The sequence below is a fragment of the Pleurodeles waltl genome, chromosome 6 (genome assembly GCF_031143425.1).
Source record: "Pleurodeles waltl isolate 20211129_DDA chromosome 6, aPleWal1.hap1.20221129, whole genome shotgun sequence".
NCBI classification, from domain to species: domain Eukaryota; kingdom Metazoa; phylum Chordata; class Amphibia; order Caudata; family Salamandridae; genus Pleurodeles; species Pleurodeles waltl.
The window spans coordinates 331,052,446-331,079,179 of NC_090445.1; the positions used below are offsets into that span (position 1 = coordinate 331,052,446).

Here is a 26,734-nt window from a genome sequence, read left to right on the forward strand (position 1 = left end):
TTTTGCCCCAGGAACATCCTGGTCATCTCTACTGTTAGATGTAATGTAAAGCAATCCCACACTCATTTTGCCACTAGTCTCTTACCAAACCTGTTCTCTGTGGCACTCAAAATCTCTAAATCAGCTGTGGAATTCTTGCCTCAATCCCACCCTCTAAAGGAGCCTCTTCCCACTCCTTGCCTAGTACATACCATGGCTTCTTTCGGATAGGAGCTTCTTGCAGGCCGGCAGGAACATATCAATTAGATCAGGAACCTTACGGATGATGTGAACTGCACACACCACAGCCTGTTAGAGGTGAAGATGAAATTAAAAGGTGATCACTAAGTCTCATCACTGTGATCTGCCTCAAAACATTCACCAACACAGAGGCACCTGGTCTTTTGCAGTTAAGTATTCATTCACAGCTGCACAACAAGCACTCCACTGATTGACTGTGAGCTAATGCATAGCACAGTCTTCATTTTCAAATGGACTTTTACTGCGCAATAATAAATAAGAGTAAATAACCGCTCACTTCAGCTCTCAGAATCTAGACACCCTTCCAATCGATTGTTGACTGTACCTTTAATTCAACCTGGCACTGTGCTCTACTGCCAATCAACTTGGCTTGCATTATTCAAACAGCACATACATACATTCTGAAAAGTAAACAATGATAGCAAATCAGGTCAGCCTTCTCCTAGAAACATCCACTGAGTACAGAGATCTTGGTTTAATTGCATACTTTCCCTTGCACCCCACCACTCTAACCCTAGGTGCCAAATGTACCCATCATCCTGCAGCATATGTAAAATAATGCATTCAGCCCAAGCCAGACATGCCATGAATTCTAAGTAAAAGACCTTCAACATGGCACATCACCTTCTTCTTGACGTATGAGTTGGAGGTCTTGAGGAGTTGTGCCACCTCATTAGCCAGGTCCCTGCACATTTCCGAGGAGCCCATGCACCCAAGGGTGCAGAGCGCCAGGCCCTGCACAAACTGGGTGCTACTGTTCAGGTCTCTGTTGAGAAAGTTAGACGGTCAAGAATAATTCGGGAGGAGGAAGAGAATTACCTACACAGAACCCCTCCAATCAATAAAACCAACAAATCCATCCATCCATCAACACACTTGATAATCAATCAAATAAACCAACCCTTTAATGAAACAAAAAAAAAATCACTAATTAACTGAGGACCTACTAATACCTACACACACCAGTCAACCCACATACCAACACATCACCTCATACAACGTCATTCACTCGACCTCAAAATCCCTTCCTCCACAAATCCAGTTGTTCCCAACCAGCCATTTCACGGTTCAGCTACAACCTCCAATTTACTACTTCAGTCAAACACTCACCAACAAATCCACACCTAGTTATGCATTGCTGTTCTCAGCAGCTCTCCAGCCCTCCATGTTTATCATCCAATACACATAAGACTCTCCCCAGGCCACATACACATGCACTCATACACAACTCACGTTTTAATGCTGTTGGTGATCAGTAAATGGGCATCCTGTCTTTCGTCCAATAGCAACATGGCACCAAGGTAGCCAATCCGCTTATCTGTAAACTTCTGGGAAGCAATCAGCTTTAGACACTCCATCTTGAGAAGGAGTTAGCATAAGTGAGCAAATAAAGAGGAAACAAAGCAGGATAAATGAGAAAGGAAGGAATCATAACAAAGACTTATCACTGAACAGCATGCTAGACAACATACTGAACTAAACACATTAAAGCTTATCCTAAGGATAGCCCGCCATGTGAGGTCCGAGTTTGAGGGATACGAGTAATCTGAGGAATAGTTCTGCTTCACGAGACCCAAGCCTGCAAGATGGGTGTTGCAGAAGGGATAGCTCTACTGATCAATGCAACTGTATGATGCCTCCTAAATTAATGCTGAGTATGCAATATCTGTTCAGTTTCAGGGACAGTTATGCTCTTGGCACTCTGAGCATGTAAGAGGTACAAAAGGAAACTCAGCTGCCTGTGGCCTCAGTCTGCAAAAAGCCTCCTTGGTAGTACTTGATGTAACCTAAACTATATAGAATGCTACACATTTTTTAGACACAGGGAGATTACGTGATTTTCCCAGAACCACAGGATGATTAGAGGCTGGGATCTGAATCTGGTTCCCCAGTTCTAAAGTTGGCAGCTTTAACTGCTGGGCCACATCTCCTCCTGGATATTTGTATCTGACTTGAGATAAACAAGAATGACTAGCACTTTAATGTGAAGGGGTGCCAGGTTGGGGTCTGAAGAGAGAAGGAAGGTTTGTACACAGAAACATTTGATCTCTTTCCATATTAAATTCAACTGTGGTGGCTTTAGGCTCCAGAATTTTAATGGGATTTCGGGTTTCTCTAATAGAGCTTAGATTCAAAGGACCATAACTTTAGTCAGGCTTTGGCTAGAAAAGGAAATGGGTGTTTTCAAGCTTGAAATATGGCCCAACGAGCCAAGGATTTAATCAGCCTAGAGTTTGACCAAATAAGTTCCAAGGTATAATGAAGCCTGAAGTTAGCCCATCAGCGTAATCAAGATTAGAGTGTAAATAAGCTTAAAGGTGGTCAAACTAGAGCACAGGTTTAATGAAGCTTGGAGGCTGGTGACAAGTTCACAAGTGTAAACATTATCTGAGGTTGTCCAAATTGAGCTTGTAAATGTAACTAAGCTTGAAGGCTGGTCAAAAGTGAGGTGGCATAATAAAGCATACTAGCTGGCTGAACAATAGTTGGCACAACTGAGCTTCAGTTTTGGATAAACAAACCTGCTGGTCCAAAAAAGGTTAGTGTGGCAGCTAACAGCACACTTAAACAATATGAAAATGTATTGAGTTCAACCGGAAAGCAAGCGTCTTGCCCAAATCTCACATGATGGGGCAATGGTTTCCTTGTTTAGGACATGTTTAACTGGATAGTGTGTGGCCATCAATTTCCAATCCGACACCGCCATGTTAATTCCACTCCACGGCCACTTCTTCTTGTATTTTGCTCAGTGATAGATACCCAACACATCCCTCAGCTAATGTCACAGAACAGTCCAACATGAATCTATTTTTTAGTAGCTACTTCATTTTAAGATTCAAGCCCAATAAATATACAAACAAGTGATGCTTTAATTAATCCCAGCTACTGGCGATTACTTGGGCCACATCGCAGTCCATATCTTTTTTTGCCACCATGCCATCTCACCTCTAGACCCCGCTAAATGCAAATCATCCTGGGTACTGCTCCAACAGGAACAGTCATGGCCTACCTGCCACATCAGGTCCTCTGTGATCTAGAACACAGCTAACCCAAGACTGGTATTGTCCTTTTGGGCCTCTTCAGTCAGGTGTGGCTTAGGTCCGGATTCATGGCAAGCACAGGGCCCATTTCTGGGCATGTTTGTCAGCGTTGGGTTGTCACAATGAAGAATTTTAAAAAAAGTAATGGATGGACTGCTTGAATTAATCTCAGCCACTGTTCATTACCAGGGGCCTCGTCCCAGTCCATCATTTTTTTGCCCACTCTGAAATGAGTTCATGAAAGCTTTAAATTTTAGATTAGGAACTGCTTCCACATAAATTAATAATTTAAAGTCATTGCAGAAACAGCTCTCTGGCAACAAAAAACAGCATTAATAATGAGTAACATCAACTCAGCATTAATTAACACTTGCAATTCTGCTTTAAACAGATCATGGAACAGCAATAATTTGATTCCCAAACATTAGCTTCACTTTCCTGAAATACAACAAACGTTGTTCCCAAAATCAAGGTTTTTATTTTAGATAAATATGTTAAAAATCTCCAGTTAAAAGCCTGTACATTTTTCAAATAATTGTTGTTAAAATACCAGTCTTTCATTTCCAGAAATCCCACAAGTTTGGTTTCAAAATACCAACTTGTCTTTTCATCAAATGCTCAAATCTACCGCTGCCCACACATGCTCAGGATCAGCCTACATTCCTAAGCACTGCAATCACATGCCAGGAATGCACATCATAGACTATCTGTAACCACTAAATGTAAAAGATATGAGTCATATGCCAGGTGGGCTATCAAAAACTATCAGCAGCCCCTATGTGCTGGAGACGGCCACCACTACGAATAAGTCAGCCTAGGTAATGGCATAGATGCCGGAGCTTTTCTTTTGATGGCCACCTTATTTGACAGCCACCAGTATACCAATGTTCATCAGCAGAATTCTTCTTGATCTTCTGCAAACTGTTTACTTTCTTGCTTGTTTTTCTCATTCTTTTTTCTTCACACTTTCCAATTCTTATCCTCTTTTTTTTCTACCTTTTTTTTCCTTCGTGTACTTCATATCTTTACTCTTCTCTTTTGTTTTCTTTCTTTTCTCTCCTTCCTTGCCCTTATTTACTCTTATTTCCCTGTCAATTTTTTCTCTTTTCTTCCTTTTCTTTCTGTTTTCCTTTATTTGTTCCTTTCTTATTTCTGCCTTTCATCCTAACATTTTCCCTTCTACCTTCCTCAAACCTTGCCCGTTACTCCATACCCCACTCATTCTTTAATTTTTTCCTTGTTTCCTTACCTCTTTTGCGTTTATTTAATTTCCTTTGACTCTTCTCCCTTTATCTGTATTTTCCTTCCTTCTGTTCTCTTTTCCTTAATTTTTATTGATCCTTTCTTGCCTTCATTTTTCCTTCTTTCAAGATTTCTTCCTTACTTCTTTCAATATTTTCTCACTGCCTTCATTCTTCTGCACCTTCCCTTTTGCCTGTTTCCTTTTTTCCTTCTTTTTTCCTTTTCACTCGTGTTCCTTGTTTCATTTCTTCCTTCATGTCATCTTCCCACCCTATTTTACCTTCTCTCTTGCTTTCTTCATTCCTTCCATTATGTTTATTTTTTTCCTTCTCCCTCTTCTTTGGTTTTATTCCCCATTTTCTTTCTTTCTTTCCTCTCATCCTTTTCTTCCCTCCTTCACCTTTCCTTTATACTCTTTCACACCCTTTCCATTCTATTTTCATTATTTATTTTTATTACTCCTTGCCTTAAGTTTGCCTCCTTTGAAACCGTAGAACTATACTCAGAGCCTGTAACGATAAAGCAGTGATGTAGACGAGCTCCTCCAAGTGGAGAGTGCCAAAACAGCATTTTCATACCTGTAAACAACCACAACACCGCAGCCTTGTGTAGCAGACACTGGAAGAACAAACAAGTGCATTGGCCCGACCCAGAGTTGTTTGCTAATCAGATTTTACTACTAGCAAATTTGACAAATGTACACAGTGTTAACTCCTCTAGCAAAGATGGTTTGAGAATAACAACAAACTTGGTTATTATAATTTTAAATGTTATAGATAACTTAGATATTTTCAGTGGAAACATATGATTAGTGATTGTACTATAGATTTCCCTGTTACATATGAAATGTAATTATTATATGCGCTATTTAGAATATATGTTATACCACATATATATCTAATTTGTAGTGGTGTAGGAATTTATGCTGAATGACTTAGATCATAAGATCTTTAGTGAATGTTTTACTGAAAAAGACAGCAAATATTTTTCTTAAAAATGATGCTTATTCGCAAATGGAAAAAGTAGACAATGCTGACTTTTCTACAAAACTAGTTGTACAAAATACATTTTTATATCACATTCCGCTTTTAATCTGAAACTTTGCCCACTTCATGAAATGCTTTCCCCGCCCCATTTCCTGAAATGATTTAATTTGATTGCTAAGGCGAAACACTCTATGGAAAGGCGTGGACTGCCTCTCAGCAAGTAGGGACTGAGGTTACTACAACATCAGGTAATCCTGAGGATTTATAGATATGATGTCAGCCATAATCTCTTTGATCAGAGGCATCCCTAGCCCATGCATTCTTCAAGAGCAGTTATTCACTTGAAGGTGGTTGAGAAATCTACCAGACTGAATTTAATGAAAGCCACACATAAAGGAATGTTATATTCATGCGGGGGTGTCTGCAACATTCCACATCCAACAGGAGCACTACTGGTGGCCAATGCTGCAAAAACAAACTAAACAATATATATTACTATGTGAAATGTGTAAAAAAACACATTAATGAAAAAATAAAACTATGGATTGTTAGACCTCAACTGGAAAACACAGCACATTCATTTGAAATTGTTTACCTGTTTCTTATTGGTCCATTACAAATAATAGAGAAGTATAAATATTTTCAAGTAGCGGTACTCATAAACCTGATTCATGTAGGTATGCTCCCCAAATCTAGATTATGGTTTGCAGTCATAAGACTTGACTGACTTAGTAGCAATGGGTAGAGTTCGTACATTTAATTTTGGTCAAGGGCTCGCTTCTGCCTTTAAGGCCTTAGCAGAGAAATTTGCTAAAACAGGAGTACATCGCCAATTCTCACAATCTCTTATAACCATCTCAAACAGGGTCACAGAGAAAGGTAATGTTATGTTAAAACAAGCTTAACTAAAAGTTTTAGACAATGGTGGTTCATGGGTACAAAACCTGTTGCAGGACTTTCAGCTATGCATAGGATAGTCATCACACCTCAACTCCAGCATTGTATCAAGTGGCTGACTAGTTACCAAAGGTTACTGAGCTTGTGGCAGGGGGAGTGGGATTGAAGGGAGAGTTTAGTCCTACGTATGAAGCTCCTGTACCCGTGCTGTGAACAAAACAATGGTGACATTACCCCTGCCTCCTGAGAGAAAGAGAAGAAGACTGGTGTCAGTGGACCCAGTAAAACTGTATCATGTGGGCCATCCTGTACAGCAGACCAGTGCAACTTCTAAAATCACTGCTGACTGCAACTGGTGATTATATTGCAGTCTGATCAGCCTCATAGAAATGAATAGTAATCAGTCCAAAGCACAGTTTGACAAGTGGTAAGCACTGAAATAAGTATTGATAATGTGTTATTTCCAGCTGCACTGCCTCAATAAGAAAGTGAACGACATGAACATTTTGAAAGCTCTTGTAACCATACCTCTCAATATTCGAGTATGGAATTATCAGAATGTGACGGTATTCCTTTTAATGGCTTGATGTTGAGAGGTCTTCCAACTCAGAGAATCTAACCGCATTGCTAAAAAAGCTAAGTAATGAAAGTGAAATAAAGTGACTAGTCAAGTACCTCAAAAAGGTATGGTAGTCAACCTGCTGCAAGACTGTCTACAGGAAGGAGTTAGCTCATCAAATGTTATTACTAGTAAGAACTGTTCACGTTCCCCACACTTTCTGCCTTGAGTTGGACAATGTTTTAGCTACAAATCCCTCGCGAGTGAATGGGAAAGAGATATGGTGAAAAGTTTGCTTATGACCTGAAAATGCATGCTTCGATGTACAATGATGACCCTCATCTTGCTGAAGAGAATCACAAGCAGATGTCCTGTTACACCGTGTATGCTAACTGGTATTTACGTATATCAAATGGAACAAGAACATTACACAAACTTGGAAACAGGGCCCAAGGTCAGTAACCTAGAATAAACCAAAGTCTGGAAAAAAACAAAACATTTTTTTAAAGTCTCCACTGAAGGTCAAAACTGATGCTGAAACGTATTCCCATAACCGAAATGCAACAAACCTTACTTGTGTGTTTATTTTAGGAACAAAGTAACACATTAATTTAAATTCTCAGATGAGTATACCTCGAAAGGATACTCGGTTTGGAATATAACCATACCAGTGAAATCTGTATGGAAAACAGAAAGTTGATATATTCAAGGTCACATATTTTATTACCAGCAAGTTATTTTTAAGCAAAAATTTCTATTTTGAATGATACAATTCAATAAAGGATGTGTGCAGGTTTCGCTGGTGTTCATGAATTACTAACACATTTAATAAGTAGAGAAAACAATTTTAACTTTTCAAATTGCCAACAGAAAATAGTATTAAATGAGAATGAAATGCAAGCATTTATTGGTAAAGGCACTTTAAAAAATGTATCTCCTGAATCTGTGAAAATGTGTGTGTGGAATTAGCAAACAAACGGATGTTATTAACGATTTCTCTGAGGGGCAACAGGACCCAGGATACTTTTGTCTAGTAAGTAAATAATTTCTTACTATAAATTATTTAAAAACACATACATACTGCATGAAAATTTGAATGTTTATATTTTTCTTAACGGTTCAAAGACAGACAAAAGAGTGAACTGTCTTTTAATCTAAGCTTTGGCTATACTGCACAAATCTCCTGCAGAAGCTCTCCAAAGAATAAGAGAAATAGATTCAGAAATTATATGTGGAACATTTTATGCGATAATGATTTGAAAAGGATGGTAAGCAAAATATATTAAATTTCAGAAATCACTTCCTTTGGTTTTGATGCAGTAAAAAGTACATTAGACAGCAATATGCACTTTACGGACTTCTTTATACGGACTGAGATCACAAAGAGTTCTATGGAACCCGATTAACAAAGCTGAAATATTTTGTGTATACAATTTAACTGATCATCAGAAAACACTAAATAAGCATGTATGTAATCAAATATAATTTAATTTTCAGTACAGGAGTTTGCATTTTTTACTTCTAGTCCATATGAAAAATCAAGTATTACATGGTTGATACATGGTTTATTACAATATCTATTCAAGTATTATAATTAGAAGGAAATTATATTAAGGACGCTGGATGGTACACGTAGCTAGGGAACTACATTTTAAAATACACATGACAAATTCCACATTTAATGCAGTGTTTGCCTGAAGAACAATTTGTATCTTCAAATGCAAAAGACTGTTCAAATGTATTAAAAACGTCACTGATATGTAAACAAATCATTGTTATAATGAATGCACCCCAATTATAGCTGAAAATAACCGCAAATTTAAGGCACCACCAAAAACAGACATTTTAGAAACAAATACAAATATTTTTGTATTGTGATATTTAAAGAAGATTGTTGGTTACGCAACAGAGGATTCACACACCTTGTGACTGTGAATGAACTCATCCAATATCAGGGTTACTCTACACCCGCCAAGAGGTGAAAACTATACTCTGTTGGCCAAATATTAAACTATGGTATGCTTATCATAGTAAATTGAAAATGTAATCACATTTTTTTTTCAAAATAAAAAGATGGAATCGGTAAACAATTATTATGAAGCTCGGGTCACAAAAAGGGCAAATAGAACAAGAATTATTAGAAACGACTTATCCACATTAATTTATTGAAGGAGTAGAAACTGTATTTCATGCATCTAATACAGCAGGCAAATTAGCACACATAAAAACAGCAGGTAAGACTATGTTAGTGCTATTCAAAGAAACATTAAGGTCAGCTTCACATACACTGGGTTATATATTTTAAGACAAGATTAGTTCCAATCCTAACAACGGGGTGTGACTGCATTGTCTATGATTCTGAGGATGAAGAAATAAACATATGAAGTGGACCAAAATAGGTATTCAAAGGGAGGGTAACAAAGCTGGAAGAAATTGGTTTGTGGGCAACCCAAGGCAAACAAGCATTAATCTTTTGAGAATTCAAGCACTTCTAGGTGAGAGTTATTTTCCTGATGATGTGTAAAGATTGAAACTCTGAAATCTTCTTACCCACTGAAGGATAAACACCATGAAGCAAAATGCTCCGAAGCACGAGTACTAATGAAAAACAGCTGAGATATTATTTTGCTCATAGACTCTTTTCTATTAAATTACAAAGAGATTACATATGCCAGGAGTACAGGTCCCACCCGAAAGTCCGCTGCGTGGATTTGCAGCGCTTTATGTGCACCACTAGTCATCCCCGCTTGTTCCAAGAATGGCCATCAGCGTCGTCTGCCCTGTGGTAAGGCTCACATAGCTGCAGGTTCAGGGCATTGGTGGACAAGATGCACTTATCAGTGCTATCCTATGAAGGGACTACATTTCCCATGATTTTAGAGGCCGCGGTCATCTTGGGGTGTGGCAGACCTTTAAAGCCCAGCCATACCCAAGCACGTTGCTTACTATTTTGAAGACTTCGATGCAGTCAGACCTCAAGGAACCTTCCTCTGAAGAAGAGCAGAATTCCTTCAGAGCAGACTGACAGTAACTCAAAGGATCCCATTTTCCATGGTGAATTCAGACACGAGTAGGTCGTACTCGTGGCGGTAATGTCTTGATGAGCTCAACCCAGAAGGGAGTTGTTTCTTCCTAAGTTAAAGCGTCCCCTAACCTTACGAGCAAAGTGTTTCAGGCCACTTTGATCAGGCACCTCAGGCCTCGACATTCTAGCGCTTCAGTTCACAGGAATAACGCGCAGTTGCACAGCACTTCAGTTCAAAGGAATAAAGCGCATTTCCTAGCGCTTCAGTTCACAGGAATAACACGCATTTGCACAGCGCTCCAGTTCACAGGAATAACGCGCATTGGCACAGCGATTCAGTTCAATGGAATAAAGCGCATTTGTCCCAGCACTCCAGTTCACAGGAATAACGCGCAGTTGCACAGTGCTTCAGTTCGAAGGAGTAAATCGCATTTGCCTCAATATTCAAAAGTGCTTCAGTTCACGGAAGCGAAGCGTCCTTGACTCAAAATTCTAAGCGTTTCAGTTCCCAGGAGTAAAGCGGTTCAATCCAAAGGTATAAAGTGCACTTTCCTCAATATTCAAAAGCGCTTCAGTTCCCAGAAAGTAAAGCGCCCTTGGCACAGTACTCAAAGCGCTTTAATTTACAGGAATACAATTGTGGAAATGTTTCAAAGATAAGCAAATCACAGTTTCATTGTTTTTAGGAAGCATAATATGCGAGATACATATGAAGGTGTTTTATAATATGTGAGATACACATTTAAGCCTTTACGAATTTCAAGACTGACGTTTTAAGTTTTATCAATGCATAGTGGTTTCATGATTGATATTCAGAGAGTGTCCATAATCTAAGGCTCTTGTCTTCTCAAGGTTCTGAGGTCTCAGTTCATTTTTGTTTCACGATTCAAAGAAGGGGCTATGCCCAATTCATAAAGAGTCTCAATCTGATATTACAGAGATGCCTGTATTCAAGAACTCTATTGGAGAGTTAGATTGTTATGAATGAGTATATGCATATTTGTTCTAATCTTTTCCTTTCAGATCGCTCTCCCAGCAGTTCCCTACCCTAATTCCCTTCCCCCGGCCTGGCTTCATCATAACTCTGTGCTATCAAAGCTTTCTGAGTTGGTGACGCTGGGAGGGTGGGCCTTTTTGTTCAGCAGCGTGCAGATCCCGAGGAAAAGGCACCATGACAACATACCCATAGTAAAGATTATACATTTAAAGGAAGAGAATACTATGATAATTTAACAAAATTGCTTGTCATTACCAAGTGTACATAGTTCATACAAGGTGAGGGTTAACTGGATCATCCTACCAATGTCAGAGAGCGGTTATCCAACTAAGAGCCTGGAAACATTCTAGAGGTACGCGAGGGCAGTGCATGGCTCAGCATAAAGTAGTAAGGGAAAATACTAATCAGCCAACTGATTCAAAGGTCACATAACTGCCAAGCTGAGTATCTTATTTCATACTATGGCTTCTGAGGGTACTATAGTTTGTGTGCTGACTGTACATAATTAATACCATAACAGCAACAATAGCATTGGTCTACTTCTTTCAGGGTTCAGGGTGAGGGTCACGCATCTGCAAACAACCCCTGCAGATGAGAGCTTCTCTGGCAGAGTTGTGAAGCTCATAACACTCTAGATCAAGGTGAGCCTAACTCATCATAGGTAAGCTTAAGAGAGACCTGTCTGTTTTTCTATCCTCTGAAATGGATGCAGTTAGCAAGATCCCCCATGAGGGTAATGAATTCCTTCCTGATGTGCCCTTCAATTGAAGGGTGGGAGTCATGACAATTTGAAAGCAAGATATCAAGCACAGCTTGCTGTTCTTTGAGATAGTAATCCAACTATTTATTAACGCATTAGGTTTGACTCACTGATCTTGAAATGGTGAAACATTATCTCAAGCAATGTTATTTTGAGAAAGAAGATAATCTTAATTTGTTGTACTTTTGATAAAACAGGTAATCTTGACAACTCATTTTTGAAAAGGAGGAGTTGAGTTTGATCAATGAGAAATCTGACTCAGTCAAGGCAAGGAGTAAAGTTTTACTTGCTGTTTTCCCAAGGAAAGAGACATTTGTCACACTGTGTTTGACGCTTCATTTACTTTCCTGTGGAAGCATTTTAGCTTGTTTCATAATTCTGTGTTAAAAGAAAGGATTAAAACAAGATTCTGGACTCAATGTTCATAAGAGGAAGAAGTTTGACTAACTGTACTTGAGAGAATGGAATCAAGCTTGACTCTCCGATCTTTAGAGAAAGGAGTCAAGCTGAAAGCACTGTACTATAGAGGAAAAAGTGCAGCTAAAACTATTCCTCTTTAGAGAAAGGAGTTCAGATGCAACCATTCTTGTCTAGAGGAAGGAGTACTGATGAACTGATTACTGTTTAGACAGGGGTCAAGCTTGTCTTGTCTCAAAAGGAACAATGGAGATTTGGTTACACTCTCAAATGAAGGTGCCAAGTTTGAGTCTTGGTCTGGAGTTCTCCAACTTAAGACTAAATTCTTATTTTATAGTGCCTGCTATTGTTTGGTAATTGGCCTGGGTAGCTAGGAGGATTTCTTTAAAAAACGGAGTGAGAATCAAGACTCTCTCATTCACTACGATTCTGATAACTGATGAGTTTACGAAAGCGGCGTCAGGGATACAATTCTAGCCTTTGCTAGGAGGACCAGGGCAATAATGCTAACTGCCTTGGAATGCCAAAAGTCTTAGGACCTTGTCCTGCTGTTATCTGTCACTATTTTGTGATCGGAAGACCATGGGGTTTTGGGACACCCAGAACAGCAACTGACTGAGAGTTCTGCCTTTGATCTGGACCGTTAAGGTTTGAGAAATTGGATAGGCAACTGTGTACCAAAGGCCTGTAAAATCATCCATACAACCTCAAGGTGCTCAACATCCAGACAGTAAAAAAATAAAATAAAATCACTTATGCACGCCTGGTGAAGATCACGATCAGCTAAGAGGCTTTGAAAACACAGGTCACAGCAATGATGTTTAAGAAAAACTTAGAAGAGGCAAATAACACCATGACCTAATTTAAAGAGTTCTTGACACAATCAATAATAGCCCAACTCCAGAAGGGCTTAAAACCCTTTGCTGTACAATACCTTTCCATATTCCAAGCTTGATCATTAACCTAAAAGCAATGAAAAAATCTGACAGCTCCTCAGTTGACAATTATTCAGCTGAATCGGTTTGGATTGACTATGAATCATCAAAAACATACGTGTGGAAGAGGACAGAGAAGAAACCAACCAACAACAATTTCCACAAACTTGCAGCCAATCAGTTTCCTCAACCATTCTATGGATGGATCCTTACATGAATCAGCCACAAACCCTCTCAACCCCTCCTTCACCGCATAACTTCCCATGGTTTCCTCATACCAACATGCCTTTTTTAGGCAGATGCAAAGGAAGAAGAAGAGAGTAGAGAGTACAGTGGGACCGCACAGTCAACCAGCAAGAGAACAAAACACACTCCAAACTGGGACCAAGCAGACCATGAATGCAGTGATAAAACTAAAAGTTTCTCCATAAAGATTTGCGTTTGGCGCTAACTCTGAGGACAAACCTATTTAACATCTGCAGGGAGGCTTCTGAAAATATTATTTTCCCAACAGCAAACCAGTTGAGGGGGCTTTCCACATTAACAATGGTTTATGGAAACAGTCTGGATTTAACCCTCCAACAGCAAATATGACATATGAACATGAGCATGTCTTTGAGCATGCAGTGAATCGGGAACTTGATATTCTAAAGGAAAACCCCACACATGTATTTCACAATTTGACGAGGGCTGAAGAGAAAGTGTTGAAGGAATAGTCCGACCTAGATTCTGAGGTAATAAAATCCAAACAAATGTCCAGATAGGAGAGGATCAAACTACTAGCCAATACCAGAAAATAAGAAATTAGATAGAGACCCAACCAGAGATATCATGGAAGATTTTGCTCATATGGTAAAGACCGCAGAGCAAAATAACTGGATAACTAAGCAGGAGGCGGAATGCCTGTATGAAAAAAACACCATGTGTGCCCTACTTTTACAATCTGCCTAAAGTTCATAAAGGCAGATTTCCACCACCAGGCAGACCAATTGTCTCAGGAATTGGTTCTGCCCTGGAACCACTATTAAAGAAATGGATCTTGTACTTGATCGCACACATATGGAGCTAACATTCAACTTTCAATCTGAGAATTCTTTTTTTTTTTTTAAATAAATGCATGGCACATCAATGACAGCGCTTTTGCAACATGCCCAGCCTGCCTTTATGTGCATCACTTGGAGTCTGAGGGTATGCTAGATCACACCAATTCTTGCCATTTCCATATTACAATTTAAAAGTGGTATATAGAGGATCTAGTCATCAACTGGAAAGTCACTCTGGGCCAAATATGAGAATTCACTGTCTGGATTAATAATATATTAATCCCTTTTTTAAATTTGCCACCACAATAAGCAGTATGGAAATAGCATTTTTGGACTTACGAGCAACAGAACACGAGAACACTCTGTGGTGTGAAGTCTATCATAAACCCACTGACAGAAACAATCTTTTGAGAAGGGACAGTTTCCATCTGAAGGCACTCAGGAATAACCTGCCAGTGGGCCAATTTTTTTAACTCCCCAGGAACCTCATCACAAAAACACGCAGAGCTTCTAACCAAAAAACTACTAGAAAAAGAATACCTGAAGAAAATAATAAAAAATATGTTGAAAGGGTACAGAACAATCCCCAGTAACCACGATCACAGACATACATGAAACCAGAGACAGAACTCCATATATGTGTGACCACACACATTATCCACTCAAATCAAATGAAAAAGTTATGAGCTAATGGAAGATCCTCACCTCAAGATCGATTGAGTATGAGAAACCCATTTTGTATTTAAAACAGGACAAATCATTGAAAGACTCTCTGGTATATATAAGACCGAAGATAAGTATGTGGAGGAATCTACCACCTGTAGTAGGATACTTCCCTTTTGGGCATTACAGTGCCTGACAACTGACGAGAAAGAAAAAAGAATTAGACTTAGGTCTTAAGTGAGTTACTTCAGAAGTTGGTCTGTCAACTGAAGCTTCATCAATATGATCTGTGTAAGCTGATGGGTAGCTTGTTGCCTGTAGCTGAGACTGTACGATCTGTGTTACCTAAAGCATACACTGGCTTCACAAAGTTGTAGTGCTTTGGCCACCCCACGGCATAGGACCGCAGTCTGAGGCTTACGCATAAAAGTCAATGAACCCCGAGCAACAGTACTAGAGGACCGCCCTGAAAACCTGAGTATTCAGAGAAGAGGCTTTGTTGTGTTATCAGTGTGACTTGAAAGATAGCTCCACCATCAGAGGCCTGAACATGGAGAAATCTGTATTACTGAAGGCACAGTTTGTTCTTTGAGGCCTAAGTCTATAAAACGTGTAAGTTAGCTCTGCTGGCTGAGACTCAAGTCTGTGAGGCCTGTTTAGCCCCTGTGGTAATCCTGCGGCCTATCTCCATAACCTGATGTATAGCCTGGTAGCTCGAGCTCAGAGTAGCTATACTAAAATGTTGTCATACCTGTCCAAAGTGGGCCGGGTATCCCAGCATGTGCATGTAGAGGAGCTTGGCCACATTACGGTATCTGTACAGTGGGTCTTCTTCACGGAAGGCGGCCCGGATATCCGCACACTCCTTCTGGATGATCTCTCGTTCCTGGGCCTGCGTCTTGCTGCTGCGTATCAACCGAATGAGCTCCTGGACCCTGAGTGGAGGCAACATCCTCCTGAAAAAGAGATAATGCTAGGAATTAGAAGACCTTGGGTCCACAGAACAATCGCACAAAGCTCTACTGTCTGGGGCAGCAAACCCTGTGTACTTTTGGGGATGACTCTGCAGTGAGACACTCAAGCAAGACAGACCCATACACAGTAAGCTAGCTCTGCTGAGGCACAAGCCTGCTTGCAAGGGTGACCGATATGAGCCACGTAATTGGAGTTACAGCTCTACTGATTAAGGCTTTGATCTCCCAAGCGTCAGTGACGTCCCATTCTACAACCAGTGTGTCACTGGAAGAATGCCTCTGCAGCCTGAGGCTCAGTGCTGTAAGATTTGCTTGGGCTGGACGCATAGCTCCATTTTAAGGACAGTTAATCTGTCCAGAGCATCAATTTGTAAGGCTGGTTTAACCCAGGGGATAACTGCTCTTCTCGAGCCTAAACCCAAGACAGCTGTGAATTCTAAAGGTTCTGTAGTTTGGACCGTGACTCATTTACTCAGGCAGATAACTTTGTGGTTGGCTATTTTACTACCCAAACGGCAGTCAGAGGGCCCAATTTTATTCTTGCACTAGGGCCCCGAAATCCTTCGCACACCGCTGTCCATATTAACTCTGGAATTAGATTATGTGACCACTGAGTTTTCTGCAGTTATGGAATAACTGTTCTTGCCACATAATCGGTGCTTAATTTGCGCTGGTTGGGGGGCGGGGGGGTCAGCAGGCATTTACTGCGAGCAAGATACACATATGGGAATCATGGGAGGAAGAGAAAAACGAAAAGGCGTCATAAAGAGAGAAAGCAGGAAGCTGCAAGAGTGATCTGAAGGGGCTGTAAAAGGATTAAAGTGGCCCAAAATGGCTTTAGGATTATGCTGCCTCAGTATTCAGTGCTCGCACATTCTAAGCGCGGCAGCAGCGTGTTTCAAAGGAGAGCTTTGGACACCTGCACGTTTTTATTTACAAATTAGGCACTGCAGATAATCCACCATCAACTTTGTAATGTTCAGATTAAAGAAAGGGTTCCTAGCTGAAACAGATCAAAAATTACTTAAACGAAGTGCTACACACGTTGCTGCGCAGTGGCAGGCACTTTGAAAGTGCCATTTAGGTGCTACATGTAGGTGTTAAACTGGTACTACCATGGTAAATATTAGCTCAGACTGCAACTGTGTTAAAATGGCAAAATAATAAACGAATGAGTAGCATTGTTTGCCTTTTCATGCCACATAATTTGATACTCATTTGTTGGATAATTCCAGTGAACCTTGACATAGGTCTGCTGTCTGCAAAATTATTATAATGCAAGCGAAAACTCTTCAGTGCCATCTCCAAGTCTGCATATTCTGTGAAGACAGAAATAAAACACTGGTATCTAAGGCTGTAAAATCTGTGGAATAGTTCGGCATCCATGTGAGCGAGCCAATGAAAGCTCGAGCTAGCTCAGGGCTGATGCCTAGCTCAGCTTGAGGTGCTCTTGAGCCCAAAAGGAGCCAGCTTGTAATGCGTCCATTACTTACGTTAATGGCATTACTCCTAGTCCTACTCCCTCGCCTTCCTTTAAACCAATGAGGCTTCCTGCCTCCCCATAGACCCTCCCTTCCCCTTATTAAACCCCCTCCACCCCCTGTACAAAAACAAGCCCAAGCAGCAACTCAGGTGGTCCGTACCGGGGGGCGGGAGGGAACGGAAAGGAAGGCGAGGGAGTAGGACTAGGAGTAATGCCATTAACGTAAGTAATGGACGCATTACCTCCCGTCCCTCCCTTGCCTTCCTTTAAACCAATGAGACATAGCAAGAGAAAACAGGAGACGGACACTGAGTTGCAATAATTTTAATCACAATCAATAAAGACCACTGAGTCCCCACCCCCGTATTACATCATAGAGGATAAGACCCGGTGACCCAACACCAACTCCAAATTGCCCAAGTCCGCCAGCCTATAATGACGAACAAAGGTTGAAGGTGAGGCCCAAGTGGCGGCCCTGCAAATTTCCACCACAGAAGCACCCTGAAGCTCAGCCACCGTAGCCGCCATACCCCTGGTAGAACGGCCCTGAATCCCTTGGGGAGGAACCACCCCTTTCAAAGAATAAGTCATCAGAATCAACGAGCGAACCCACCGACTCAAAGAGGCCGTGGACGGCTTCTCACCCTTCTGGGCCGGGCCAAAATTCACAAAAAGAGAATCACCCTTACGGAAAGGAGCAACTATTCGCAGATATTCCAACAAGGCCCTGCGCACATCCAAAGAATGCTACCGAACCTCCTCCTCCGAGGAAGGATTTGGACAAAACAAAGGAAGAATGACCTCCTGGCGAGCATGGAAAGACGAATTTACCTTCAAAACAAAAGAAGGAACCGGAACAAGCACCACACGATCTGGGAAAACCTTACAAAAAGGAAACGAGCAGGCCAAGGCCCCCAATTCTCCTAAACGGCGGGCCAAAGTAATGGCCACCAGAAAGAAAGTCTTCAAAGAAAGATGACGCAAGTCACAGTTCCCCAGAGGTTCAAAAGGGGCGACAGTCAACGCATTCAAAACCAAGGGAAGATCCCAGGACGGAAAAGAACGCACCGGGCGAGGAAACAAGTTAAGAATATCCTTGAAAAAACAGAGGCATCAAATGCCCGTCATCAGACAGATTACGCCAAGGACCCCTAAAAGCCTGAATTGCCGCCCACTGCACCCGTGGAGAATCCACCGACAACCCCAATTGGGCACCATCCTGCAAAAATTGCATCACATCAAAAACAGAAGTGGACGTAGGATCCAGCTTATGCCGGAAACACCAAGAAGAAAAAAACTCTCCACTGTCTACCATAAGACAGCAAAGTGGAACGCCGTCGGGAAGCCAGCAAAGTAGAACTCAAAGCTACTGGTACTCCCAAACCCGTCAAACCCCGTCGTTCAACTTCCAGGCCATCAAGTGCAACCTCCTCAACGACCCCTTCAAGAGGCAAGGAAACTCCAGAGGCGACGGACAAAGAGGAAGAGTCCACATTTGACCTGACGCCATCAACTGAAGCAACGTAAACCAATTCGCCCTTGGCCAATGGGGCGCAATCAAGATAACCCTGGCTCCCAAATGACGTACCCTCAACAGAAACTCCCGGAGCAACTGAAATGGCAGGAAAGCGTACAAAAGACCCCGAGGCCAAGGACACGACATCCCGTCCACCTCCCAAGCCTGAGGACAACAAAACCGGGAGCAGAAGCAATTGAGTTTCGCATTCTCTGGAGATACAAACACATCTATCACCGGAAGACCCCAGAGGTGAACTAGATGAAGAAACAGCGACCACCGGAGGGAGAAAAGCTGCGAGGAAGGAATCACTCTGCTCAGAAGATCCGCCTGAACATTGACCACCCCCCGAATGTAGGTGGCACGCAGGGAAAGAACCCATTCCTGAGCCCAAACAAAAATCTTTCTCGCCAGACGGAACAGAGCCCTTGACCGGGCCCCCCCCCCCGCCGGTTCACATAAGCTTTGGTCACCCAGTTGTCTGTCCGAATAAGAACCGCAACTCCTTCCAGCGAGACCTGAAAATGAATCAGAGCCAACAAAACTGCCTTCAATTCTCGCCAATTCGAAGAGCGTCTGGCCTCCTGCGGCGAGCAAAACCCCTGAATCTGCACCGACCCCATCCAAGCCCCCCAGCCGGAGAGGCTGGCGTCCGTCGTCACCACCACTGGGAGCGGAGGAGACAAAGACACCCCTACCTGAAGATGAGTGGACACCAGCCACCACCCCAACTCCCTGCGGACCAACCCTGACACCGGAATGCGAATCAGCAGAGAACTGGACCCTGGAGACCAATGACTCAGGAACCAGTTCATCAGGCAAAGAAGATGGAACCGTGCCCAGGGAACCAGAACAATCACCGACGCCAAATGACCCTGCAGGCGTAACCACAGAAGCGCCCAGGGAGCAGACTGCGACACGATCGACCTCACCAGGGAGTGGAGGACCAACAACTGCTTCTCCGACACAGCCACCAAACCTTGCTGAGTCAGAAACCGAGCTCCTAGAAACACCAGATCTTGGGAAGGTACCAAATCTGACTTCCCCCAGTTGATCAAAAACCTGTGGTTTTGCAGGACCACCAGAACCTGGGCCACATGCCTCCGCAACTGCTCCTGAGAGGGCGCATGGATTAGAATATCGTCCAGATAAGGATGAATAAACACCCCTTCTGAATGTAGAAGAGCCACCAGAGGGGCCAGCACTTTGGACATGAGTGGCGCAGAAGCTCCTCCCAGAACCTGGCGACCCCCAGGCGTAGAAACGGGATCATTACCCTCCTCCCCTGATGAGGAGGAAGAAGAAGAAACAATCCTGCGACGTTTGGCAGGTACCTTCGGCATGATATCCTAACATAAATGCCATCTACAGGACCCCAACCCCTTTAAATATCAGAGAAAGGCCCTCTTGAAAAAGAACCAGCAAATGAAAACACTCAAACAATTACTAAAAGGAGTTAAAAACGCGGGCAGAACGCCCGTCCTACCACCCAATTTGCCGAAAATTCAAACCGGCACCTCAGCGCGGCTCCGTGAGCCGAAGAACCGGAAACTGTATCCCCAGCCGCAAAGAGCCGACCGACCTCGTCAGCCAACTCCTAGGACGCGTCTTCAAGGTGGCCCTGCCCACCTCTCCAAGATGCGACCGCCAGGAGCCCTCCCCGAGGAGCTCCGCGCCTCGAGGAGGGTAGAACCGAAGACCCCCAAGCCCCGCCGTGGAGGAAGGTAGAAGGTAAGTCTAGTGGGACTAGACAAAAAAGAACAGGAGGTGGTGGGGGTCGTCGGGGGGGTTTAAGGGGAAGGGAGGGTCTATGGGGAGGCAGGAAGCCTCATTGGTTTAAAGGAAGGTGAGGGAGGGACGGGAGGTAATGTGGCATCTGTCTGCTACCCATGCTCTAACCTCGTGTGCCAATAATTACATACAAAGCATTAACTTTTGATGCAAAATGGGTGACAAAGAGAAGTAACATTTAGTGGCTGAAGTACATAACCTGAAACCAGAAAACCTGTAATCGATCCTGGCTTCCCTGCCATACCAAACTGTGTGCTGCTGGCAAATATCTTATTTGACCATTCATCGAGAGCACCTTTGCGCTTAATTTAACAGGCAATATTGTTGCTCCATCTAGAATAAGAATCTGGGTCACATTTACGGTACAACATGAAAAGTGGTGTTTCTTCATTCACTCACGGCACTGTTGTCCGGGAGGGGTCATGGATGTTTCTATTTTTTGTTTTCATATTTAGGGTACAACATGACAAGTGACGTTTCTTCGTTCACTCATGGCACTGTTGTCCGGGAGGGATAATGGGTGTTTTCTAAGTTCTTGTTTGAAGACTGACACTTTTAAAAAATTCCTTTTAGTGACAGAAACTGTAGTACTAAGGTGTAAAGCTTTGGTTAACAAAATACACCTTTTAGAATTTTAAAGACACTTTATCGTTTTTACACGTTGATTGCTTCATGTTTACATATCAAATCTATTCATAGCCCGACTCGTGCAATGGCTCGTAAAACAAGCAGGAAGACCATTGGCTGGGCTCTAGCTCGGCTTTCCTTGTTACTGCGCTGGTTGGCCGTCTGTAGTCCGAAACGTGTTATTGGAATAAGGGTTTCTTCCTGACTCTGTATCAAGCATTTACAATATGTGTGGGCGGGCGGCCTCAACTTCAGAGAACTGTTGTGTGTACATTGAGAGATGTTCTACAGCTTAAGATATGGGAATCTGCCCACTCACCTTGTTGTTCAGTGGGCACAAACAGGGGAGCCTACTTCAGAACAACCACCTGTCCCACCTCGAGCCCTCCGGCAGGTGTTCCCGGAACGGCGTGGACAGGTGGCTCAGGCTCCTCTTCCGGACTCGTCTGTGGACTCGTCTTAGAGACTCTTCCGGGACGCTACCTGGTTCCTCCTCCCCGGAAGCCTGGCCTCTCGGCCCCTCCCCGCGCTTTGCACACACTTCCTGGTGCTCTTCCAGCAGTGGAACTCACCTGGGCATGTGTCTGGTTGCGGTCTCTATTAATGGGATGTAGATGACCTTGTGTGGCGTCAGCAGGATCGGCGCGAGGAGGGGCAACAGACGCGGCTAGAAAATATATGTTTTTAAATAATCATTACGTTTTAAATAGCAGACGTCGCATACTGAATGTCATTAAATGTTTACTAGTTGGGACTTGTACGCGTAAACGATTCATTCACCTCAGAAAAGTGAAAGGCTAAGATTCAAACTTTCCATCGGAACATTACACATACAATTTTTGCAGCCGGAATATTTTGCCACAAATGCTTCGTGCTGTGCATCGCGGCGGTGATTAGAAGAGTACACGCTTTTCTGAAGCCAGTAGGAAAATGAAAGGCTACATGCCCCGCTCAGTAGGAGCCCCCTCTTCATCTCCGTTCTCCATCATCAATAAGAGGCGACCCTAAAACCAGCAGCCCGTCGGTGAGTAGCAGAGGATCTTCGGTCAGTACAAGACGCTGTTTTCTCTGTAGAATTGCTTCAGCCCTGCAGTGAGTAAAGCCAGCCTTTCAGTGAGGAGTGTGAGACCTCTGGCCATTCATTGGACAACTGCAGTCCTTCACTGAGTAGCAGGGGTCATCCTAGTGAGTGCCATTGATCGTTCAGCGAGTAGCAAGCAGCTTCAGTACAACTCCAATCAAGCGTAAATTCTAACCAGACCTTTAGATACGCTTCCACTCTGGGAGGGGCACTAAGTGAGTGCCCCCACCCACGTCTGATGGCAGAGAAGGGCTATCCAGAACTCTGATATTATTAGACCTCCCTGGAGAATTCCGCAGACTGCCATCTGTTACTTCAGTGCCCCTCTCGAAATGTCGCTCACCCAGCTGGCACAACACTGGAGTAACTGTCACTTGACCCAGCACAAGCAGTTAGCATGGGCACCTTCACATCCTCAACCGCCAGCCCTCAGGTCGGTATGTTGGAATGTTCCACAGGACTGGGCCCTGCCTCAACTTTTATTTAACATTTACCAAGCAAGTGGCATAGCAGGGGTGTCATTTTATGTAGGCACATCTGAAGAAGATGGGGTGTGAGACCATGTCAAATGCTGCAGACAGGTCCAGGAGGATGAGGGCTGCCATATCTCCTATTGGTGACAAACATGAGAATAGGACAGGCGAGAAACGGAAAACAGAGAATAAAGGGTGGTAAAAAGGGGGAGTGAAAAGTAGAAGGGACAGTAAAATATGAGACAGAATGGAAAAGTGAGAAAGTGAGAAGAGAGTTAAGAACAAGCCAAAGAAAGGGGGCTGAAATAAGAGTGTTAAAGAGTCTGCAGGAAGAAGATGATTGAAAGAGAAGACACAATATGGTTTAAGGGGAGTAAGAAGATAGAGAGAACAAGAAGAATAAATGAAGGTTGAGGAGAGAAAGGTATGTCGTAAAAGAAAAAGGAGAAGATGAGGGAGAATTGAGGAGAACTGAACTAGGGAAAGAGGAAAGGGAATCAAACAGAGAATAAGCAAAGGAGGACTAAGATAAGAATGAATGAAAGGAGGGGAGTGTATGGAGAGTGGATTTGGGTAGGGAGGAAAGAGTCTCAAACATAAGAAGGAGGGGAGCCGAACGAGGGATAGCAACTGAGAGGAGAGAAGATCCCATTGGTATAGTGCATTCGTGAAGAAGGTATAAATTCACTATTGCCCATACAGTGGTTCAAGCAGCAGAAAGGGCCAGAAATGTCTTTTAATTCTGGCATGGACTGCAATGGGTCCCATTTTTTTTCTTGCTTGTATTAATGACAATTGACAGCTGAGTACCTGCTCTCTTCTGGATCTGCACCTTCATAATGAATAGACAAGACGTCAATCTGAAATCTTGCTACTCGGAAATCCGCAGACTCATCTGTGGAGTGCCTCAAAGTTCGTTATCTGCCCCATCCTCTTCAATGCATAAATGATCCTTGTGGCCAGTGTCATCCACACACAACATCAACATCCTCTCCTACGTTGACAACACTCAACTTATACTCTCCCTGCTAGCGAATTGGATGAAAGGTAACTGACTCAAGCTCAACACCAACAAGACAGTATTAGTGATCTTACTTGAGCCCTCAAAATGGGATGCTAACGGGTGGCCGGACAAACTCAGATCCACACCAGGAACCTCGGGATCCTCATTGACAGCAAAATGGACATGACTGCACATGCCAACACCGTCTCTGTGTCACACTTCCACACCTTGAAGATCTTCATATGGCCCTTAAGCAACACCAGAAATAACATCATTCACATCCTTAACACCAGCAAGATGGACTACAAAAGCACCCTCTATGTGGGTATAGTCAAGGAACTCACCAGAAGATTACAAACCCATGGATGTGGAATTCCTATCGCCCGACACATCTTGTTTGGGGTCAAGGGCAACAAGTTTTTATGTTTATTTTGTCCTTGGGACAAGTAGGCCCAACCCCCTGCAGCACAAACCTTTTGGCTGCCTGTGGAACTCTCTGCAGTTGAGGTAAGTTTCCATAAGATAAAGCTGTTCGGACTTGTATTTATGGTTCATTATTTGAAAGCCTTCATTATTAGGGTGAGTGCTGTAAATAAATGTTTTAAGGTCACACTTCACTACTGACGTTGGTTCCAGTACAAAAAAAAAAAACGTGTATACACATGTTTGAAAAGTTTAGGCTATGAGGCTAAGTATAATGCTCCCAGAATGCTCTCTGATTATATGCAAATTAAGTGTCATTTAGTAAAATGTGTTGATGCATGCTAGTATTTCCCAAAAATATTTCTAATGGAAAATCAGTGTAACCATTTTCAACACGATTATGGGAAGCATGAAAATAAACAAACACTGACAAAGCCAACTGATCTGACATATTTTTATAAGTCTTTTAGTTTCATCAATGCGTGTCTTGTTTTGACATGGCTTTTGTAACACTTTATTGTTGTGGGAGATACCAGGCCCTCAACATTGTAACAAAAACTGGCAAACCCCCTCCCAAAAAAGTTTTTGAACTCTAAAAGCACACGTTGCCACCAGCGGCATAGCAAAGGCCCCGCAGCCCCCCTCCAGGGGGCCCCTTCAGTACAGCACCTGCCCTGAGTGAGTCTGGAGAAGGGGCTCCTCCATGTTCTTTACAAAGGGGCACCCTCCAGTTTCGTTACGTGACTGATTGCCACTGTAGTTCCTGACACTGAACAAAACTACTTTGTGTGGTAATATGCTCCTTGTGGAAGAGCAGAATGCGATCACTCACAGTAAAGCCGGCCGAAAGAGAGAGAAATAGAAGTTTAATAAAAACAAAATGTCTTTAACACCAGATCTAATTAGGGACCAAGACCCACATGTAGGTAGCTTTTTGCATGTCGCAAACAGCGACTTTCGCTGTTTGCGACATGCAAAAAGCACATTGCGATGCACAAACCCAGTTTTGCGATTCAGTAACCTGGTTACCGAATCGCAAAACGGGTTTGCGACTCGCAATTAGTAAGGGGTGTTCCCTTCCTAATTGTGACTCGCAGTGCAATGTTGGATTGTTTTGTGACCGCGAACGCAGGCGCAAACCAATCGCAGTTTGCACCCATTTCAAATGGGTGCTAACACTTTCGCAAAAGGGAAGGGATCCCCATGGGACCCCTTCCCCATTGTGAATGTCCGTTTTTGTTATGCATCTCGTTTTCCTTTAAGGAAAACGGGCTGCATTACAAAAAAAAAAAAACTGCTTTATTGAAAAGCAGTCTCAGACATGGTGGTCTGCTGTCTCCAGCAGGCCACCATCCCTGTGAGGGCCGCCATTCACGAGGGGGTTGCAAATTGCGACCCACCTCATGATTATTCATGAGGTGGGCATTTGCGAAGCCCTTGCGAATCACAGATGGTGTCAGGGACACCATCCTACATTCGGATATGCGACTCGCAATTTGCAGGTCACAAATCTGAACCTACCTACATGTGGCCCCAAATTCTTAAAGAAAGTCACAAAAGTGCACCCATGGTATATGTCGTACCCCTATAAAATATTTGTGAACTGTATTTTAGCATGGGTAAATACGATGTGTAGATTTGCTCATGTAAAAATCTATTGAGCATTTGCAAGTTCATTTTCCCTCCAGCCACTTTCTTCCCAACCCTGGAAGAAGTTCTAATTCTGCCATTGTCCGGAGTAAATGTCCAACCTTTCTTATTATGGGAAAATATTAGAGAGAAGCTGGTAAAAATCTTTAAAACATGCAGGTTAGTAGGTTTGCAGACTCAAAGGCGTTCCAGCCCTGGAACTATTGCTTACTGCTTCCTCCAGCCCCAGTATGCAGATCTGCAGAAAGGTGGCAAAATAAGGAAATTGCTACAGTAGGGATTGAAACTGCAAGTATTCAAGCCCTACTATGGTAGTAGCCCTGGCATAATCAGAGAGGCTATTATCAGAGCACTTACATAATGAGATTGCTGCCATAATTTGTCGCCACACTACATGGCACCAAAGGGACAAGTAGATCTTTTTACAGGACAAGTAGATTTGAGAAGCAACCTGTCCACTGGACAAGTAGATATTTTAATAAATTCCACACCCCTGAAACCATACAGAGCTCAGCTACCAGACTCGTCCCAGGTCTCCCACACAGAACCCCCATCACACCACATCTCAGTGAGCTCCACTGGCTTCCAATGCACAAACGCACTCAGTTCAAATTCCTCATTCACACATTCAAGCCTCTACATAACTTAGGTCTCACCTACCTTAACAGATGCATCTCCTTTCCCCAACCTACCAGACACCTGTGCTCCACAGGACCCCTACTCCCACACATCCCTCACATGCAAAGAGTCAAATCCAGAGGACGATCCTCCTTCTACAACACCCCAAAAGTATGGAATGACCTCCCACCCCACATTAGAGCTTCCTCCTCCTTTCTTGCATTCCAGAAGAAGCTGAAGACCTGCCTGTTGAACTAACCACCCGCCCGTAGGCAAGGCTAGACGCATGT

The 26,734-nt window shown here is 42.9% G+C and overlaps 1 protein-coding gene across 2 annotated transcripts in view; it reads right to left on the reverse strand.

Annotated features, from left to right (window-relative positions):
• Positions 1 to 21,657, reverse strand: part of AP1G2 (adaptor related protein complex 1 subunit gamma 2) — a 90,650-nt gene extending 68,993 nt beyond the window's left edge. Inside the window, exons 1-5 of one of the 2 annotated variants that reach the window (XM_069238191.1) lie at positions 21,516 to 21,657; positions 15,557 to 15,761; positions 1,474 to 1,598; positions 865 to 1,006; positions 192 to 288 (exon numbers count right to left, since the gene is read on the reverse strand). In XM_069238191.1, the coding sequence (XP_069094292.1) occupies positions 192 to 288; positions 865 to 1,006; positions 1,474 to 1,598; positions 15,557 to 15,757 (565 nt within the window). In that variant the 5' untranslated portion in view covers positions 15,758 to 15,761; positions 21,516 to 21,657. The remainder of the gene's footprint in view (positions 1 to 191; positions 289 to 864; positions 1,007 to 1,473; positions 1,599 to 15,556; positions 15,762 to 21,515) is intronic. The other variant, XM_069238192.1, reaches the window with a different exon arrangement.
• Positions 21,658 to 26,734: the final 5,077 nt, after the last annotated feature.